Consider the following 18129-nt stretch of genomic DNA (forward strand, 5'->3'; position numbering starts at 1 on the left):
TTTTAATGATATCTGATTAAATGTTTGGTGTGTGTGTGTGTAAGTGAGTGAAATATGGTGTGGTCAAACTAGTTTTCATGAAACTTGGTGTAAAGGAACAACTTATTTTTAACAGATTCCTTTATGTTGGGGTGGAAGATGTTAAAGCGGCAAAGCAGTTAAAAATGTCAAACACTGATTTACAAGAAAATGTTTTCTGATACTGCGATGGTTTGTAATGGGACACCGACCTTTTACACAGATGAGGTCAGAGCCAACAATGAAGAAATAACTAAAAATAGATGTTAGAAGAAAAAAACCTTAGAACCATTTTTACAAGTACGTTGTCCATAAGGTCAAAGGACACAACTGTAAGTTTATTTTTTGTCTGTCGGCCCAAAAGGTAACTTCTCGAATAAACAGACAACTTGCTGCATTTGAGCAGCTTTTATCGCCATCTTGTGGGCGATGTGAGTATTTTAGGGCTCCCGGTAAATTTCCACCTGAAACCCAAAATTCAGTGGGGAAAAAAAAAAGGCATTTATAAATGTCAGAAATGCATGATTGATGTATTTATTTATTTTGGGTGGGCAGATGTTTTACCTCCCAGTATTCAAGTATAAAAAATTTTTTAGAGAGTTTCACGGTTCTTGAGTTTTAGGACACAAGGTTTTGCTGGATGAAGGACAGCAGGTCCTCTTGACAAGCACAACTTAAAGTTATGAAAAATGCATTTTCAAAGTCATTACAAGATAAGGTGTTTCACCAACAGATTCGTACCAAACTTTACAAGTTCAGTTTCAGTCAAACCAGAAGCAGGTAAAGAGTCGAACATAAATCCACAGAAAACTTAAACACTGCTGTCATAATTTTGGACGCAGAAACAAAAACATCTTTCATATTTTAGTTAAATTCTTTGTTAAAACTTTCTGTATTTTACATTTTGGCTTTTTTTTTTTTTTTTGCTGGTGTTAATGTAACTGATTCATGGGTTGTATAAAATAGTTACCATGGTAACGTGGAGTTGTCTGACTTTGGAGAAGTGCTGAGAGCGTTTCAGATAAAACGGCAGTGAAAATGAAAAGTGTAAAAGTAAAAAAAAAAAAAAAAAGGAATTAAACCTGAAGTGAAAGAGGGCAGTCGGACTTCAGTCGCCATGCAAACACTCTGATACATACGGCTTCAGCCTGATGGTCTGTGATGTCACACGGCAACTCTTCATCTCGTCAGGAGCCGGTCGGTGACCGACCTGAGGTAAAAGCTTCCTTTTTCCAGAGGTCAAAGGTCATGCACTTAAACAGTTATTTCATTATTACAGTGGATGTGAAATAAGATGCATCCAACTTTTAATATGAAGATAATTCTGTCATTCACATAAACTGTCCATTTTTAAAGGTCAAAAGTGTTTCTACACGCAGTCGTTTGAGCTTTAAACAGGAAAATTTCATCATATCTCCACAAAATCGGCTTCCTGTTCGTGTTGGAGCAGATTTACAGCTTTCTCTGTGAAGGTTCAGGATTTGATGCAAAACGCTTTGTGTTCTCAACACGCTGGTTCACTCTGTGTTCCAAAAGAGAGGAGAAACTCTGCAGGCGGGTTTGGGGAACGAGGCGCTCAGATTACAGACTGACTCTATTAATCCAGACTAAAGACACTGTTCACTCACTGTTAAGTCGCTGTGCGATGACCTAATAATTAGTATCTCATTATTTTCCAGTTCTGTGATATGTGCCCATAATCATTCATGTTGTGATTGTTCATTCGGCTGCTCCCGGTTCTGTTCGGGGTCGCCACAGCAGATCGGTAATTGGCACAAGTTTCACGCCGGATGCCCTTCCTGACGCAACTCCAGTGTTACCTGGAGAAACACACACAGCCACTGGTGTTCCAAAGAGGTCTCCCATCCAAGTACTAACCAGATCCTGCTCTGCTTAGCTTCTGAGATCTGATGGGATCAGACTGACACAGAGCAGATCGGCTGTGTGCCCATAATAATTCATGTAATGTGTTTATTTTACATGTCGTTTTATTTTGTGGCTGAATTTCAAACGTCTCGTCATGACACTTCATTGGTTAAAAAAAAGAAAAAAAAAGTTGTCCGTCCTTGGGCTCATGTTCACGCTACATTATGTCCTGTCCTGTCCTGCCTCTGTGTGTGTGTGTGTGTGTCAGGGTTCAGAGGATGAAGGTCGGAGGATGAGGAGGAGGGAGAAGAACAGAGCTGCAGCTAAGAAGAGCAGGAAGAGACAAACTCAGCGAGCCGACCAGCTGCATGAGGTGCGTCAACCTGAAGTAGGTTTGGAAATGTTTGAAGCTTTGCACCCAAAGTCCATTCCTGCCTGGAACCAGAACACAGAAGAACTCTGGAAGATTAAATTATGAAGCTGCTAGAGACGTGGATCAGTTCTACAGTTAGCACACCGAAACAATCCAAGAACCAGAACCTCCTTTTGGTGGTAAAGTGGTATGAGGGCAGTTCTCAAATGATTAGCTGACTTAGCCTAGCAGACTGACTGCACAGCACCATACTGTTTATACGAGGGCTGTCAATAAAGTAATGGTCCTTTTTATTTTTTTCAAAAACTATATGGATTTCATTCATATGTTTTTACGTCAGACATGCTTGAACCCTCGTGCGCATGCGTGAGTTTTTCCACGCCTGTCGGTGACGTCATTCGCCTGTGAGCACTCCTTGTGGGAGGAGTCGTCCAGCCCCTCGTCGGAATTCCTTTGTCTGAGAAGTTGCTGAGAGACTGGCGCGTTGTTTGATCAAAATTTTTTCTAAACCTGTGAGACACATCGAAGTGGACACGGTTCGAAAAATTAAGCTGGTTTTCAGTGAAAATTTTAACGGCTGATGAGAGATTTTGAGGTGATACTGTCGCTTTAAGGACTTCCCACGGTGCGAGACGTCGCTCAGCGCTCTCAGGCGCCGTCGTCAGCCTGTTTCAAGCTGAAAACCTCCACATTTCAGGCTCTATTGATCCAGGACGTCGTGAGAGAACAGAGAAGTTCAGAAGAAGTCGGTTTCAGCATTTTATCCGGATATTCCACTGTTAAAGGAGATTTTTTTAATGAAAGACGTGCGGACGGGTCCGCGCGTCGGGACGCAGCCGACGCGGTGCGGCGGCACAGGAAAAACACCTCCGTGTTGATAACCATTTGTAAAATCCAGGCGGCTTTTGATGGCTTTCAGTGGAGTGAGTATATGAGAAATTGTTTAACAGGCAGGACATGTTCCAACTTGTCCTTAAGGCTTTCAACAGAGGTGTTTTTCCTGTGGCGGAGCGTCGCGGCGGCTGCGTCCCGACGCACGGACCCGTCCGCACGTCTTTCATTAAAAAAATCTCCTTTAACAGTGGAATATCCGGATAAAATGCTGAAACCGACTTCTTCTGAAACTTCTCTGTTCTCTCACGACGTCCTGGATCAATAGAACCTGAAATGTGGAGGTTTTCAGCTTGAAACAGGCTGATGACGGCGCCTGAGAGCGCTGCGTGACGTCTCGCACCGTGCGAAGTCCTTAAAGCGACAGAATCACCTCAAAATCTCTCATCAGCCGTTAAAATTTTCACTGAAAACCAGCTTAATTTTTCGAACCGTGTCCACTTCGATGTGTCTCACAGGTTTAGAAAAAATTTTGATCAAACAAAGCGCCAGTCTCTCAGCAACTTCTCAGACAAAGGAATTCCGACGAGGGGCTGGACGACTCCTCCCACAAGGAGTGCTCACAGGCGAATGACATCACTGGCAGGCGTGGAAAAACTCACGCATGCACACGAGGGTTCAAGCATGTCTGACGTAAAAACATATGAATGAAATCCATATAGTTTTTGAAAAAAATAAAAAGGACCGGTACTTTATTGACAGCCCTCGTATTTCTTAATAACTGATGGAAATGTTCAAGCATTCATTCTCCTTCTTTCAGCTGCTCCCATTAAGGGGTGCCAGAGCAGATCAGTTGTCTCCATCTCACCTTGTCCTCTGTGTCTTCCTCTGTCTCACCAACCACCTGCATGTCATCCCTCAGCACATCCATAAACCTCCTCATAAACCCTCCATTACTTTTGATTTTCATTCCCCTTCTCTCCAAAGCATATCTCCACCTCTCCAGGCTAGACTCAACTTGCTCTCTACTCTCACTACAGAACACAATGTCATCTGCAGTTACCTTCATCACAGTAACCTCAATTATATATGTGATACTACATACAGTAAGAGTACTGCCTATATGTGTTTTCACAGACTTCATAGTTGTTTCACATTTTCCTGTATGAAAGCACAAAACAAAATTAAAGGAGTTCAGTATAACTGTAGTTGATCAGCCACAGCATGAAGTTATGGGAAAGAGTAGTAGAAGCTAGGCTTAGAAAACAGATTAAGATCTATGAGCAGCAATATGGTTTCATGCCAAGAAAGAGCACTACAGATGCAATGTTTGCTCTGAAAGTACTGTTGGAAAAGTATAGAGAAGGTCAGAAGGAGTTACACTGTGCATTTGTGGATTTAGAGAAAGCTCATGACAGGGTGCCAAGAGAAGAGTTGTGGTATTGTATGAGGAAGTCTGGAGTGGCAGCAAAGTATGTGAGGGTAGTATAGAACATGTACAAGGACAGTGTGACAGTGGTGAGATGTGGAGTAGAAATGACAGACTCATTGAAGGTACAGGTGGGATTACACCAAGGATCAGCTCTGAGTCTTTTCTTCTTCGTAATGTGATGGACGGGTTGACTGATGAGATCAGACATGAGTCCCCATGGACTATGATGTTTGCAGATGACATTGTGATCTGTAGAGAGCAAGTTGTGTCTAGTCTGGAGAGGTGGAGGTATGCTCTGGAGAGAAGGGGAATGAAAGTCAGTAGAAGCAAGAATGAGTCCACGTGTGAATGAGAGGGAGCCCTCTGGTGAAGAAGAGAGTGCAGGCAGGGTGGAGTGGGTGAAGAAAGGTGGCAGGAGTGATTTGTGACTGAAGAATATCAGCAAGAGTGAAGGGGAAAGTTTACAAGACAGTAGTGAGACCAGCTATGTTGTACGGCTTAGAGACGGTGGCACTAACAAAAAGACAGGAGGCAGAGCTGAAGATGTTGAGATTCTCTTTGGGAGTGAGGAGGATGGACAGGACTAGGAATGAACATATCAGAGGGACAGCTCAGGTGGGACGGTTTGGAGATAAAATCTGAGAGCTGAGACTGAGATGATTTGGACATGTGCAGAGGAGGGACCCAGGGTATATAGGGAGAAGGATGCTGAGGATGGAGCCACCAGGCAGGAGGAGAAGAGGGAGACCAAAGAGGAGGTTTATGGATGTGCTGAGAGAGGACATGCAGGTGTTTAGTGAGACAGAGGAAGATACAGAGGACAGGGAGAGATGGAGACGGATGATCTGCTGTGGCGACCCCCAATGGAAGCAGCCGAAAGAAGAAGAAGTGTTATATTCTACTTCACAGTTTTTGCAAAAATGTACAATAGGGATCGAACTGTGTGACCATTTTTTAAACAACAGAAGAAAAATTATTTTGTAAACTTACATTATCACCATTTCCAACAAATGTTTAAAACATGGTTTTAAATCAGATGTGAATTTAATGTTCTTGATTCTCTAAATTCCTCAGTGGGAACTGATACTGGTCATGCTGGACCTGCTCGTCTATTATACATAAATTTCACATTAATTTAACAACAAAGTCAATGTGGTCAAAGAAAGTTACATTTTAGTTATTTTTCAAATGTAAAGATTTGCAGTTTATTTATGTAAACAGTAAAAAAATAAATAAATACAAATTACTTTTTTAAGATGTAAACTTTTAATTTACATCCATGTTTTTCCTCTTTTCTACATTTTTAGACTTGTGAGCTACTGGAACAAAAGAACCGAATCCTGAGAAGAGAGGTGACCTGACACGACCTTTACTGATCGGACACCAGCAGCTCAGGGTTGGACTGTCCCAGGGTCTGCTGCTCCTGCATGTTCTCCATGTGTCATTGGTCACCGATGGTGTTTCCCAGCACCTGATTAGTACCTGACTGAGCTAATTAGCAGAGTTGGGAAACGTGTGGGTCGGGAGCGCTGCTGGAGCAGACTGACGACAGTCACCCCATTTAACGGCCAATGTGTCAAAACGTTACACATCAAAGTGTCCAATTTATCAAACGTAAAGAATTACTGCAAAATTTTAACGTCATGAAGTCAAAAACTACACTCACAGACTCCACTGAGGTCATTATGACGCATGAAAATGTTTGTGATGTCATAAGGCTGGTTGCTGAAACACCAGGAAAAAGATGAAAGGAGTAAAAACAAAAGAAGAGACTTTAAGTCAGGTCTGAATCTCGCTCAAAAATCTAATCCAGCCTCCAAAAGAACATCTGCACACAGACGCTGTTGATTTGAATCATTTAGTTCATGTCAGGTGACTAACAGGTTAAAGTTATGGCTCACTTTGAGTGCAGAGCGTCACTAACTGCTCACTGGTTGGTCCTCCAGGTGGATTCTCTGTCCGAGGAGCAGCGCCTGCTGACCGAAGCTCTAAGCGCCCACAGGCCCTTCTGTGCCATAATGCACTGCTCGTCCTCACTGAAAAACACAGAAGACTGGTCAGAGTGAGGAAGACAAACTGACCATCGTGCAATACAGACGTAAAGCTGCAGAGGACACTGCTCACCATGCCTCTGTAACAGGTGCTCTGGTGACATCATCACAGTGAACAATGACTTCCTGCAGCAGTTAGAAGAAAGACTTCAGTTATTCTCACATCAGAAGACACCAATAAATATTAAAGCTTTTACACATCGAAAAAAAAAAGCTCTTCATCGCAATGGCTCGATTTTAAATAACCCGCGAAACACAGGGAAGTGGGGGATGAGCTGCTTACTCTGTTGCCACCACAACCCAGATCAGCAGCAGAATATACATGAAACATTAAAAGGTACCAACAACAACAAGTCTGGATTCCTGTTTGAACCAGCTTAGACAAGCTTCACGTGTCCAGTTAAGACCACCACTTCAGTTTGTCACTGGTTAGCCAAAGTTAACTTCTTTACTTTTCAACATATTCACAAAACCAGGAATAAGGAAGGAGACAACAAACTAAATCATCTGAATTTACAAAAGAAGTTGAGCTAACGTGTTAATACAGTTAACAGGAATCAAATAAGCAGAGCTCATCAAAACGACTCCTGCAGAGTCAAAATGAGCCAACAGAGCGCATCAAAACGACTCCTGCAGAGTCAAAATGAGCCAACAGCTCATCAAAACGACTCCTGCAGAGTCAAAATGAGCCAACAGAGCGCATCAAAACGACTCCTGCAGAGTCAAAATGAGCCAACAGAGCTCATCAAAACGAGTCCTGCAGAGTCAAAATGAGCCAACAGAGCGCATCAAAACGACTCCTGCAGAGTCAAAATGAGCCAACAGAGCGCATCAAAACGAGTCCTGCAGAGTCAAAATGAGCCAACAGAGCGCATCAAAACGACTCCTGCAGAGTCAAAATGAGCCAACAGAGCTCATCAAAACGAGTCCTGCAGAGTCAAAATGAGCCAACAGAGCGCATCAAAACGACTCCTGCAGAGTCAAAATGAGCCAACAGAGCGCATCAAAACGAGTCCTGCAGAGTCAAAATGAGCCAACAGAGCGCATCAAAACGACTCCTGCAGAGTCAAAATGAGCCAACAGAGCTCATCAAAACGAGTCCTGCAGAGTCAAAATGAGCCAACAGAGCGCATCAAAACGACTCCTGCAGAGTCAAAATGAGCCAACAGAGCGCATCAAAACGACTCCTGCAGAGTCAAAATGACCCAACAGAGCGCATCAAAACAACCCCCGCGAGAGTCAAAATGACCCAACAGAGCGCATCAAAACGACTCCTGCAGAGTCAAAATGAGCCAACAGAGCGCATCAAAACGACTCCTGCAGAGTCAAAATGAGCCAACAGAGCTCATCAAAACGAGTCCTGCAGAGTCAAAATGAGCCAACAGAGCGCATCAAAACGACTCCTGCAGAGTCAAAATGAGCCAACAGAGCGCATCAAAACGACTCCTGCAGAGTCAAAATGACCCCCACTGAGAGTCAAAATGACCCAACAGAGCGCATCAAAACAACCCCCGCGAGAGTCAAAATGACCCAACAGAGCGCATCAAAACGACTCCTGCAGAGTCAAAATGAGCCAACAGAGCGCATCAAAACGACTCCTGCAGAGTCAAAATGACCCCCACTGAGAGTCAAAATGACCCAACAGAGCGCATCAAAACAACCCCCGCGAGAGTCAAAATGACCCAACAGAGCGCATCAAAACGACTCCTGCAGAGTCAAAATGAGCCAACAGAAAGTCAAAATGACCCAACAGAGCGCATCAAAACGACTCCTGCAGAGTCAAAATGAGCCAACAGAGAGTCAAAATGACCCTACAGAGCGCATCAAAATGTCTCCTGCAGCGTCAAAATGACCCAGCAGAGAGTCAAAATGACCCAACAGAGCGCATCAAAACAACCCCCACAGAGTCAAAATGACCCAGCAGAGAGTCAAAATGACCCCCGCAGAGTCAAAATGACCCAGCAGAGACTCAAAATGACCCAAAAGAGTGCATCAAAACGACACCCGCAGAGTCAAAATGACCCAGCAGAGACTCAAAATGACCCAAAAGAGTGCATCAAAACGACACCCGCAGAGTCAAAATGACCCAGCAGAGACTCAAAATGACCCAAAAGAGTGCATCAAAACGACACCCGCAGAGTCAAAATGACCCAGCAGAGTCAAAATGACCCCTGCAGAGAGTCAAAATGACCCAAAACAGTGCATCAAAACAACCCCCGCAGAGTCAAAATGACCCCCACAGAGAGTCAAAATGACCCAGCAGAGAGTCAAAACGACCCCCGCAGAGTCAAAATGACCCAACAGAGTCCAACTGAATATATTTGATGTGTAACATCAAGACAGTTTGTCAAAAAATGTGAAGAGGCACACCTGAATAGGAGGGGCCAGATCACCAAAACTCCTCCCATCACCAGAGAAAAATAAATACACACCCACCTTAATGAGACACTTAAAATGACCAAAAACGGTCACAATTTAAAACAATAAAGCATCAAATTTTAAACTGCAGAGGAAAACCATTATTCAAATAGTTGTTGACTGATTGATTTAAAAATCTCCACTTGTTTTCACAAAGTTGACAGAGCACAGCAAATAACTGAGGACTTTAAATTAACAGGCAACTAAAACTTACCTGGTTTGTTGCAAAAGTTATTTTGAATAAGAGAAAATAAAGCCAATAAAGTAACGTGAGCAACAGCTGCACCACTGCGCTACGGCGGCTCAGAAAGTCAAAGTTAACAATAAAAAAAGATAGTGTAGTGCTGCCACCTAGTGGATGAAGTATGAAGCAGACGAGCTTCAAGACAGGCGGCAAAACAAACAAAGCAGTTTGCTTTCTTCTTGAAAACATGGATCAGTGTTCATGAATCATTAAAATTGTCGATCAGTTTACTGTAATTTTGCACCACGTGAAAAGAAAAATGTTTAAACTGATTTTATTAGACATAGCCTAACCCTCTCAGAAATAATAAGTGGATTCTTTAAGATCCAGTTCAGCTGTTGTAACAGTGCAGTTTGAATCATAGTATCGTCTGCATACAGAGAGAGTTTCTGATTCATTACTTCTGTCACTCAGGTCAAAGGTCATCTGAAGACAGAAACGTGAAGCAAAACTGCGCACACTGTGGGCAATGAACTCGCCATTCTACAGATCTAAATTCTGGGAAGAAATATGAAGAGACTAGAACTGTAAAAATGTTAAAATGGACTGCAGACGTTTCTGCTAACGGCTGATGAAAAATGCTTCTGTGTATTAAATCAACATCAAACCTTTGGCACATGACAAAACGTTTTTTTATTATTATTATTAAGTGTCCTTTTTAACTGTTAGAACACAGAGTCATGGTTTCTGGTTTCAGGAGTGAATTTCATCACATTTCTGCAACTTCCTTCTTCCTTTTTTCCAACACTTTAACTTGTTTGTAAGAGGGGGAAAAAAAAATGAAATCACATTTGACAACAGTATTAAAAACGTTTAAAAAAAAAAAAAAACCATGGAACTTGTCACAAAACTCATATTTCTACATTTTCTGGATAATTTCATATCACAGCAACAGTAGTTTTAAATCTGGATTTCTGAGAATACGTGAATAATTCTGACTCATTTAGTTCAAATGAGAAAAATAATACATCCCACATGAGTGAAAAAGTTTCCTCAGTGTCAGATTTAGAGACGACTTTCCTCCCCAACCAGTATTCCCATCACTCCCATTCCCCACACAGAAAGCTTCCTGGGCATTCTGTAAAGGATCAGAATCCAAATCTTCATCCACGATCTCTGATGGAACTAATTCGATTACTTCTCCAGAGTGTTGTTTTTTTAATAAACTGCTGACCAGATGTTTTATTCTATAAATCTTTGAAGATATTAAAGAAAAACCTTGAATCTGTGACCCACAACACATTTTATGTGACAGGAATGTTTCTGTAAATGTTTTCAGGAAATAATGTTAAACTTTATTTCAAGCATGTATATTGATAAACCGTTTTCTGGTCATTAACCTGCAGAGGGCGCTGCGGACCCTCGAGAATTCAAGCATTTCTTGTGTACGCTGAAAAAAGAACAAACTGAAAAATCTGTCTTGGTAACCTGAATGAAGTAAGTTATTTGAACGAGTTAGTCAGGTCAACACTAACTTACGAACTTAAAAGTTCAAACAACCACATTCATTTAGATGTTACCATTTAGATGATTCTCTCTATTCAGTGTATGCACTACCTACATCAACCATGAGGTGGCGGTATAAAACCCAAAACAGCAAAGATTGAAGGTGATCATGTGACTGAGACTGACCTGCCTCCAAAACTTTAGTCTGTCTGGTTTTCCTTTCATATACGCGTTTGTTTCCTCAAAAGTGTTCTGGGGGAGGGGGGTGCTGGCCATCCCCTGTGCTGGCAGACCTATGTGACCTTTGGCCCCGTGACACAGGATATTGAGAGCTGATGACACAGCAGTTGCATCATCGTAACTTTGTGTGTGACTCCGAGTTGCATCAGTTTCTCTGTGAAACGAAACAAAGCTGAATGTTTCCAGCGGACTTTAATCCGCCCACAGACCTCAGCTCAACGCCACAAGATCACTCGAACCAGAGTCGGGACCCTGAACTGACCTGGGAATAGAACATGTTGTAGGTCAGCTGGTGACCCCAGAGTTCAGTGAACATGTCGAAGCATCAACCCCCCCAGCCCGGCCCCTCACCCACTGATTTACGAGGCGAAACCTGACAGGGGGCGGGGCCTGATTAAACATTTGTGTAAATTTCACCAGTTTCGTCTTTGTTGTGAACCATTTTAATTAACATGAATAAAGTTCAATCACCTCAGACTGAAACTATAGTTCATCAGGCGGGCAAGTTGGGGCTCATCCAAAACGCTCACAGCAACTCACTCATGTTCCATGTAACAGAAAAAGTACACAGTGTACTTCAAACTCACTTAAAGTAGGTCAGATGAAGAAATCAGTCAGATTTTACAGTTGAGAAAACTTAGCTGGATTACAACCCCAATTCCAATGAAGTCGGGATGTTGTGTAAAATGTAAATAAAAACAGAATCCAATGATTTTCAAATCCTCTTCAACCTATATTCAATTGAATACACCACAAAGACAAGATATTTAATGTTCAAACTCATAAACTTTATTGTTTTTGTGCAAATATTTGTTCATTTTGCAACACGTTTCAAAAAAGCTGGGACAGTGGTATGTTTACCACTGTGTTACATCACCTTTCCTTCTAACAACACTCAATAAGCGTTTGGGAACTGAGGACACTAAATGTGAGTGTCATGATTGGGTATAAAAGGAGCATCAACAAAAGACTCAGCCATTCACAAGCAAAGATGGGACAAGGATCACCACTTTCTGAACAACTGCATGGAAAAAAAAAAGAGTCCAACAGTTTAAGAACAATGTTTCTCAATGTTCAATTGCAAGGAATTTAGGGATTCCATCATCTACAGTCCATAATATAATCAGAAGGTTCAGAGAATCTGGAGAACTTTCTACACGTAAGCAGCAAGGCCGAAAACCAACATTGAATGCCCGTGACCTTTGATCACTCAGGTGGCACTGCATTAAAAACCGACATCATTGTGTAAAGGATCTTACCGCGTGGGCTCAGGAACACATCAGAAAACCATTGTCAGTTAACAGAGTTTGTTGCTACATCTACAAGTGCAAGTTAAAATTCTACCATGCAAAGCGAAAGCCAAACAACAACATCCACAAACGCCGAACTCATCTGTTTTTGGAAGTTTTTTTTTTTCCGGGGAAAAGAATGTCAAAGTATAAAATAAAATCTTGTTACTGTTGCTCGGTGGTAGCTCGTGGTGTCGCTAAAATCAAAGCGTACAGTTTAGACCACGTGACCTTCACTGGAGGATATAAAAAACCTCCTAACATTCAAAGTATTCAAAGTCCAACAGCAAACCTTTAAAAACGGACACCATGACAGCTTATTTTGTAAGAAATGTTTTTAATGAGCAAAGTATCAAAAACAAAGATGGACGTACACACCTGTGTTAGCAGTGAAATAAAAACACTGATAAAACAGAAACAACAACAAACGCACCACGAGCAGTCAGACGCCCGCGTCTGTCCAACCGGAAGAATTCAGTCAACACAAATCCATGTCAACGTGATATTAATCAAACACGCAGTTAAAATGTTTTACAGATTGAGAAAAAAGAACTTCCAGGAACAATGTCAAGCTAACAAACATGTTCCAGCTAACAGTTCTTGCTGAAATACTGATTTACTTCCTGACGAGTTGCGTCACCAACAGACTGCTGAACGGACATAAAGACAACAAAAGTTTGGGTTGAAGTTGTTTTCTTTGCTGAAAAACTTTTTTTTTTTTTGCTTTTGAGGGACCGAAGACTCGAGCGAGAAACAAATGTGGCAAATGTCACGTTGTCCGATTTGTTGACACCACATTTCTCACATCGAGTGAACGCAAATGTGTTACTTAAAATTTTGTGACAGCCCCCCCACAAAAAACAAAACAAAAAAAAACTAAAGAGTCTGAGCTTATATACATCATGTAGTGACACAGATTCAATGAGCAAACAAACAAACAGGAATAAAATGTACTCATGTCACTAGTCACAGACACGCGGTCATTTTGGCAGAAACTCTGAGATTTGTGTTAATTCCAGAGTTTTAGTTATTTATGCAAGTTTTGCTGAGTGGACCCAAGAAGACAATTTTTTTTTTCCACATTCAATCACATTATTGCGCTACACGTCTCCAAAAAGTTGGCAGCTACAGTGTTAGCTAGCTAGCTATGTCACATAATAAGTTTGTTTCAAAATCCACCAAAATACAAAATTTTTCCAAAACCTGGTCAGTGCTAGTTTTCAGAGTACAAATACCTTCTGCTCAAGTTAACTAGGTAGCTAGGTAGCAGCAGCCATGTGGCGTTACTTTTCAAACAGGCCAACTTTGCTATTTCACATGTAGCTGTCTGGAAACTGAGCTTAAACTCATTTGTGAGCAATGATTAAACTTTATGTTGACTGGGTAACATTAGATCACTACTCACAGATTTTACAAACTTTGTAGATGGTTATTAGCGTCAATCTAAAAAAATTCCCCAAACCTCATGATGTTTACAATCTCGCTGTCGCTAGTTTAGTCAGATATGAAGACTCTATTTGTGTGACTGTAGTCGGTATGAAGAAGAAGACAAAGATAAATAACGTGTAAAACATTTGGGAAACTCTGAACCATTAAGTAAAGAAAAACATCGTCAAAGTATCTTTTGGACGAAAAATACTTTTTTGCACCGAATTGTGGTTCTTTTATTAAATGAAAGTCATATTTTAATGATAAAGTGGATACAAATTGCAGTGTTCCAGTTTTTTACTCTTTGTATGCTTTATGATTATTTCTGTTATTTGACACTTTTTGAAGTATTTTAAAGCAGTGAATTTTTGAGCCTTGCTCAGGGTATGTAGTTTGTTATTTTAGTACACAAAGACAAACTGTGCTTCACCCGCTAATTCACATTTTTAACTATAAAGTCTTAGTCTGAACACAAATAAAATAGACTTCTACAGCCAGCGTAGGTCCTGAGAGGTTAGCAGCAGTTTACATGTCATAAAGGACAAAGAGGGCAGTTGTAATATTGACAGCAGTTCATGAATAAATATATTTTGAGCTTCTACGAACCATTTGAATTTTTTAACACACAAAGAAAAAAAATGTTTAAAGTCACTGACTTGCAGCTTTGATAACACTAGTATCTGATAGATTTTCTTGATGTACCAGAAATCACACTTTGATACAAAAAACAAAACAAACAAACAAACGTTTCACATGTTGACAATAAGAAATTAAAAAGAAATAACAGTGGATGGCTTTTAGTGCATCATTGTCCCGTCTTGGCTCGGACTGTTTGTAATGTTATTTTAAAAGCCATAATAAAGTTCGTAATGTGTTTATCGCTTCATTGAGTTTCTGCCCAATCAGCATCTACAATTCCTGTGACCATGAAGTGCTCAGGTCAGATGCCGCATGGCGCTCTCTAGAGTGCGCCGACTCTTTCAAAGGTGGCTAAAATATTTTACAGTCATCATTCGTGCTTTTTATCAAAATTTGTGGCAGCACTTCTTTCAGAGTTCAGCCAAGTCTGAAGACCCGGGTCAGGAGGCAGGTCAGGACCCATGGCTGTTCATAGATGATCGGAGCAATGAATGTGATCGAGTGTCAGCAGACCTGCGTCCAGAGGGGGCGCTGTGGAGCAGGTTGTGGGGGCGGTGGGGGTGAGGTTGAGGTTCAAGGTGCTCTCTTTGATGTGCTGGATGAAGAGGTTCCGCTCGTCCTCGGGCGTCTGGCCGTTCTGAGCTCGGACGATGCAGGTGGGCCGGTGCAGGTTCAGCATGTAGACCAGCTGCTGCTTCTGCTGCTTCAGCTCCTCGATCTGAGCCTTCAGGTCGGTGTTGACGCTCTCCAGCTTCTCAGACTCCTGCATACAGGACAAGGATGCAAACTCAACATTTGACTTCATGCTGCATTTGCAGTCAGATTCTTTTGGAGGTAGATTTGAAATTTGAATGCTAAAATCAGTTTTGGGGTCTTTGAAATGAGAAGACTTCATGTTGTTCTTGAAGTTCTCCAAATTATGCCAAATAGTAGTCACAAGGTTTCCACACCAAATTTAATGACATTTTTGTTTTTTGGAAGCAGCTGCTGAAAAGTACCTTCTGCAGAGACTCGGTCTTCTCCTTCTTCTTGTTACGACACTTGGCAGCAGCGATCTTGTTGCGCTCTCGCCTCCTCTTCCTCCTCTCATGCTCCTCAGAAGTCAACTGAAGACAGAAAACGATTAACCTGAAAGTCATGCAGGTAGCTGGGCGTCCACTTGGATTCCAAACGATGACAGAAGACTGACCTCTCTCTTGACCCCGGCCCCACCGCTGGTCCTCTCAGATGCTCGATCTGAGCTGGAGCCGTCCGAGCTCAGGTCCACGCTGAGTCCGTTAGACAGCCTCTTGGTCTGGATGGTGAGCCGCAGCTCCTCTTTGACGATGGGTGTGAAGTTAGTGAAGTCATCCAGGGTCAGCGTACCCGGTGGCGAGAGGCAGGGCACGAGGGCGGAGCAGCTGACGTCTGCCAGCGAGGGACCTGGATGCTGCAACATCATTCTGCAAAAACCCCAGAAAAAAAATACACAAAAAAGAGAAGAAAAACATTCAATAAAATTTTTTTTTTTTTTACGTGTTAAGATACATTTTTTTTAGTCACTGTAAAATACACTTTATGTTTCAGAGTACACTGCAGTAAATCTGCTGAGATCGAGTCATCCTCAAAAACCGAGTGAGGCCACATGTAGGAGACCAGCAAGGGAAGCCCATAAAGACCAATAAATTTATGAGTGGATCCATTTGGGGACGTGTTGAATGTTTGGAGGTGATCCACCTCATTATTTGAAGAATTTGACAGGTTTTTACCTTTTTTGTGTCATAAACCTGTCAATTCTCACCATCGGCTGTCAGATGATTGTGGTAATAACTCAATAATGACACCGTCAGTGGGACACTGAGTGTCCCTAAAGTTTGGACAATTGTTGCAGTCACTAAATAGATTTGTAAAGTTTCTCTGGTTGTGCCAAATAAAAGCTGTGAGGGTTTACTGGTTATTATCTCATTCAGTGTTTGACTGTTAGTCAAACAGCATATTTTATCACGTTGACATTTTACACGCTAAATGTTAACCAGTGACACTGAAACCTGAAGAACTGTTTAATATTTGTCCACACACACACACACACACACACACACACACACACACACACACACACACACACACACACACACACACACACACACACACACACACACACACACAGGTCAAAAAGTTGTACTACAAAGGGCTCAGAGTAACGCTGTGTGACGTCAGCATAATTTAGAAAGCCTCAGGTTAGAATGTTTCTGACATCACATCATCGTGAAACTGTCTTCGTTTAGTCACATTAAAGTTCTGTTGTGTTCATATATATTAAACTTTTTAATCCCCAATTGTGTTTTCATCACAATAAATAGAACATTTTAACGTTTACACAATGTAAACAGAACATTCAAATTATTTTTATGACGACCAGGAAGAAGACAAGAATACGTTAAATAACGTTTAAGTGATGAAAACTTTCAAAACAAACTTTGTTTTATTTTTAAGTTTTGTTCTCTGGACTTAAGCACCGCCCGCCTGAGCGGCAAAGACCAAAGACTCGAACTCACCTGTATAAACTGCCGCTGAGGCTAACTGGACGCTGGGAAAATAAAAAGCTCCCGTTTTGTTCGGTGCTCCTCCTCGCGGCTCTCCTCCTCACAGCAGAGCTCCTCCTGTTCTTCCTCCCGCTGTCGCTTCTTCTGTTCTCTGCGTTGCATCACCCGCTTTAAAGGCCGCGCGAAGGGGGCGGAGCTACGTCAGAGGCTCTGGAATGCTACTACACAGGGAGGAGGGGGTGACGTCATCCTATTTATAGAAGACTTCAGCTCGATGATGCAATCCAGTAACTCTGAAGTCCTTCTGCTATAAGTGGATAAACTCCAGTTTCGAGCTTTTCTTTCTCATTCTCCCTCTTTGTTCCCTCCTTTCTTTTTTTTCTCTCTCTGTCATTTTGTTCCATATTCACTCTTTTAAGTGGTTCTTTTTCTTCACTTGGTTGACTGTCGTCATAAAGCAGCATGGTGACGTCTCTTCTTCACCTCCTTTTATTCATCCTTTTTGAAATTACTCAGCTCAAACTTTACTTATATATCACTTTAAAACAACATCTGCCACAAAGCGCTGAACATAAATACAATGAAAACAATACAACAAATAAAAAAAAACAGAAAACAAGAAGAGTAACCAACAAATAAATACAATTAAGAATAAAAGAGTCTCACACTGGTTTAAAAGCCAGAGAGTAAAAATGGGTTTTAAGGTGAGTTTTAAAAATTAACTCTTTTTTGTCCAAAGATGTAAAAAGGTTTAACTGATGTTTGTTGATTCTCTCTGTCAAGGTTTCTGAACTTATCTGTTTTAAACTTTTTTTAACTTTGAAAATGAACAATTTCCATCAAACTCACTGAATAAAGTTTGATCACCTCTGGAAGAAGCCCTCCAGGCCGTGGAAGACCTCTCCGGGAACCATCACCTTATCGTGGTGGAGAGGTTTGTGTGTCCCTATGAACCCGAGAACAGTTTTGTCTGGAGCCTTTGTGCTCCTGGTAGGGTCTCCCTTGACAAACTGGTTTCAGGCGAGGGGCCAGACTAAGATTGGTTAACAAAGACACCATGAAAAATGAGGTAGAGGAAACTTGACCCAGCCCGGAGGAAGACCAGGGCCCCTGTCTGGAGCCAGGCCTGGATGTAGGGCCTGTCAGCAAGCATCTGGTGGCTGGACTTGCCACAGAGCAAAGCCTGGAAAGGCAACGTGGACCTTCCATCTCCACCCTGTTGGCTCACCACCCACAGGGGGAACCACTGGTGTCGGGTGCACTGTCCCATGGGTGGCAGTGAAAGTCGAGGTTCTCGGCGGATCAGACCCGGGCGGCAGAGGCTAACTCTGG

At 42.0% G+C, this 18129-nt stretch overlaps 2 protein-coding genes and 1 pseudogene across 3 annotated transcripts; 1 reads left to right on the forward strand and 2 right to left on the reverse strand.

Moving 5' to 3' along the window:
* Positions 1 to 1151: 1151 nt before the first annotated feature.
* batf3 (basic leucine zipper transcription factor, ATF-like 3) lies at positions 1152 to 6825 on the forward strand. 2 transcript variants are annotated; one of them, XM_034162391.1, is made up of 4 exons: positions 1152 to 1233; positions 2153 to 2257; positions 5828 to 5872; positions 6467 to 6825. In XM_034162391.1, the coding sequence occupies exons 1-4, from the start codon at positions 1180 to 1182 to the stop codon at positions 6584 to 6586; spliced, it is 324 nt and encodes a 107-aa protein (XP_034018282.1). In that variant the 5' UTR covers positions 1152 to 1179; the 3' UTR covers positions 6587 to 6825. The 2 variants fall into 2 exon arrangements, with proteins under 2 accessions (XP_034018282.1, XP_034018283.1); XM_034162392.1 differs by lacking the exon at positions 5828 to 5872.
* Positions 1848 to 1966, reverse strand: LOC117503630 (annotated as a pseudogene).
* A 6084-nt stretch (positions 6826 to 12909) lies between the features above and the next one.
* On the reverse strand, positions 12910 to 16949 carry atf3 (activating transcription factor 3). The gene is made up of 4 exons (XM_034162547.1): positions 16810 to 16949; positions 15465 to 15717; positions 15274 to 15381; positions 12910 to 15038 (listed from the first exon to the last, which is right to left on the reverse strand). Exons 2-4 carry the CDS (start codon positions 15714 to 15716, stop codon positions 14745 to 14747), a joined length of 654 nt encoding a protein of 217 aa, XP_034018438.1. The 5' UTR covers position 15717; positions 16810 to 16949; the 3' UTR covers positions 12910 to 14744.
* Between the last annotated feature and the right edge of the window lie 1180 nt (positions 16950 to 18129).

This window comes from Thalassophryne amazonica, chromosome 21, assembly GCF_902500255.1.
Source record: "Thalassophryne amazonica chromosome 21, fThaAma1.1, whole genome shotgun sequence".
In the NCBI taxonomy this organism is placed as follows: Eukaryota; Metazoa; Chordata; class Actinopteri; order Batrachoidiformes; family Batrachoididae; genus Thalassophryne; species Thalassophryne amazonica.

Coding starts and splice junctions, on each gene's coding strand:
- batf3 (XM_034162391.1), top strand. CDS start 1,180: ATGTCACACGGCAACTCTTCATCTCGTCAGGAGCCGGTCGGTGACCGA. Junction 2,258..5,827: donor GAGCCGACCAGCTGCATGAG/GTGCGTCAACCT, acceptor CTACATTTTTAG/ACTTGTGAGCTACTGGAACA. Junction 5,873..6,466: donor ACCGAATCCTGAGAAGAGAG/GTGACCTGACAC, acceptor TTGGTCCTCCAG/GTGGATTCTCTGTCCGAGGA.
- atf3 (XM_034162547.1), bottom strand. CDS start 15,716: ATGATGTTGCAGCATCCAGGTCCCTCGCTGGCAGACGTCAGCTGCTCC. Junction 15,382..15,464: donor GGGCCGGGGTCAAGAGAGAG/GTCAGTCTTCTG, acceptor TTCTGTCTTCAG/TTGACTTCTGAGGAGCATGA. Junction 15,039..15,273: donor AGACCGAGTCTCTGCAGAAG/GTACTTTTCAGC, acceptor TCCTGTATGCAG/GAGTCTGAGAAGCTGGAGAG.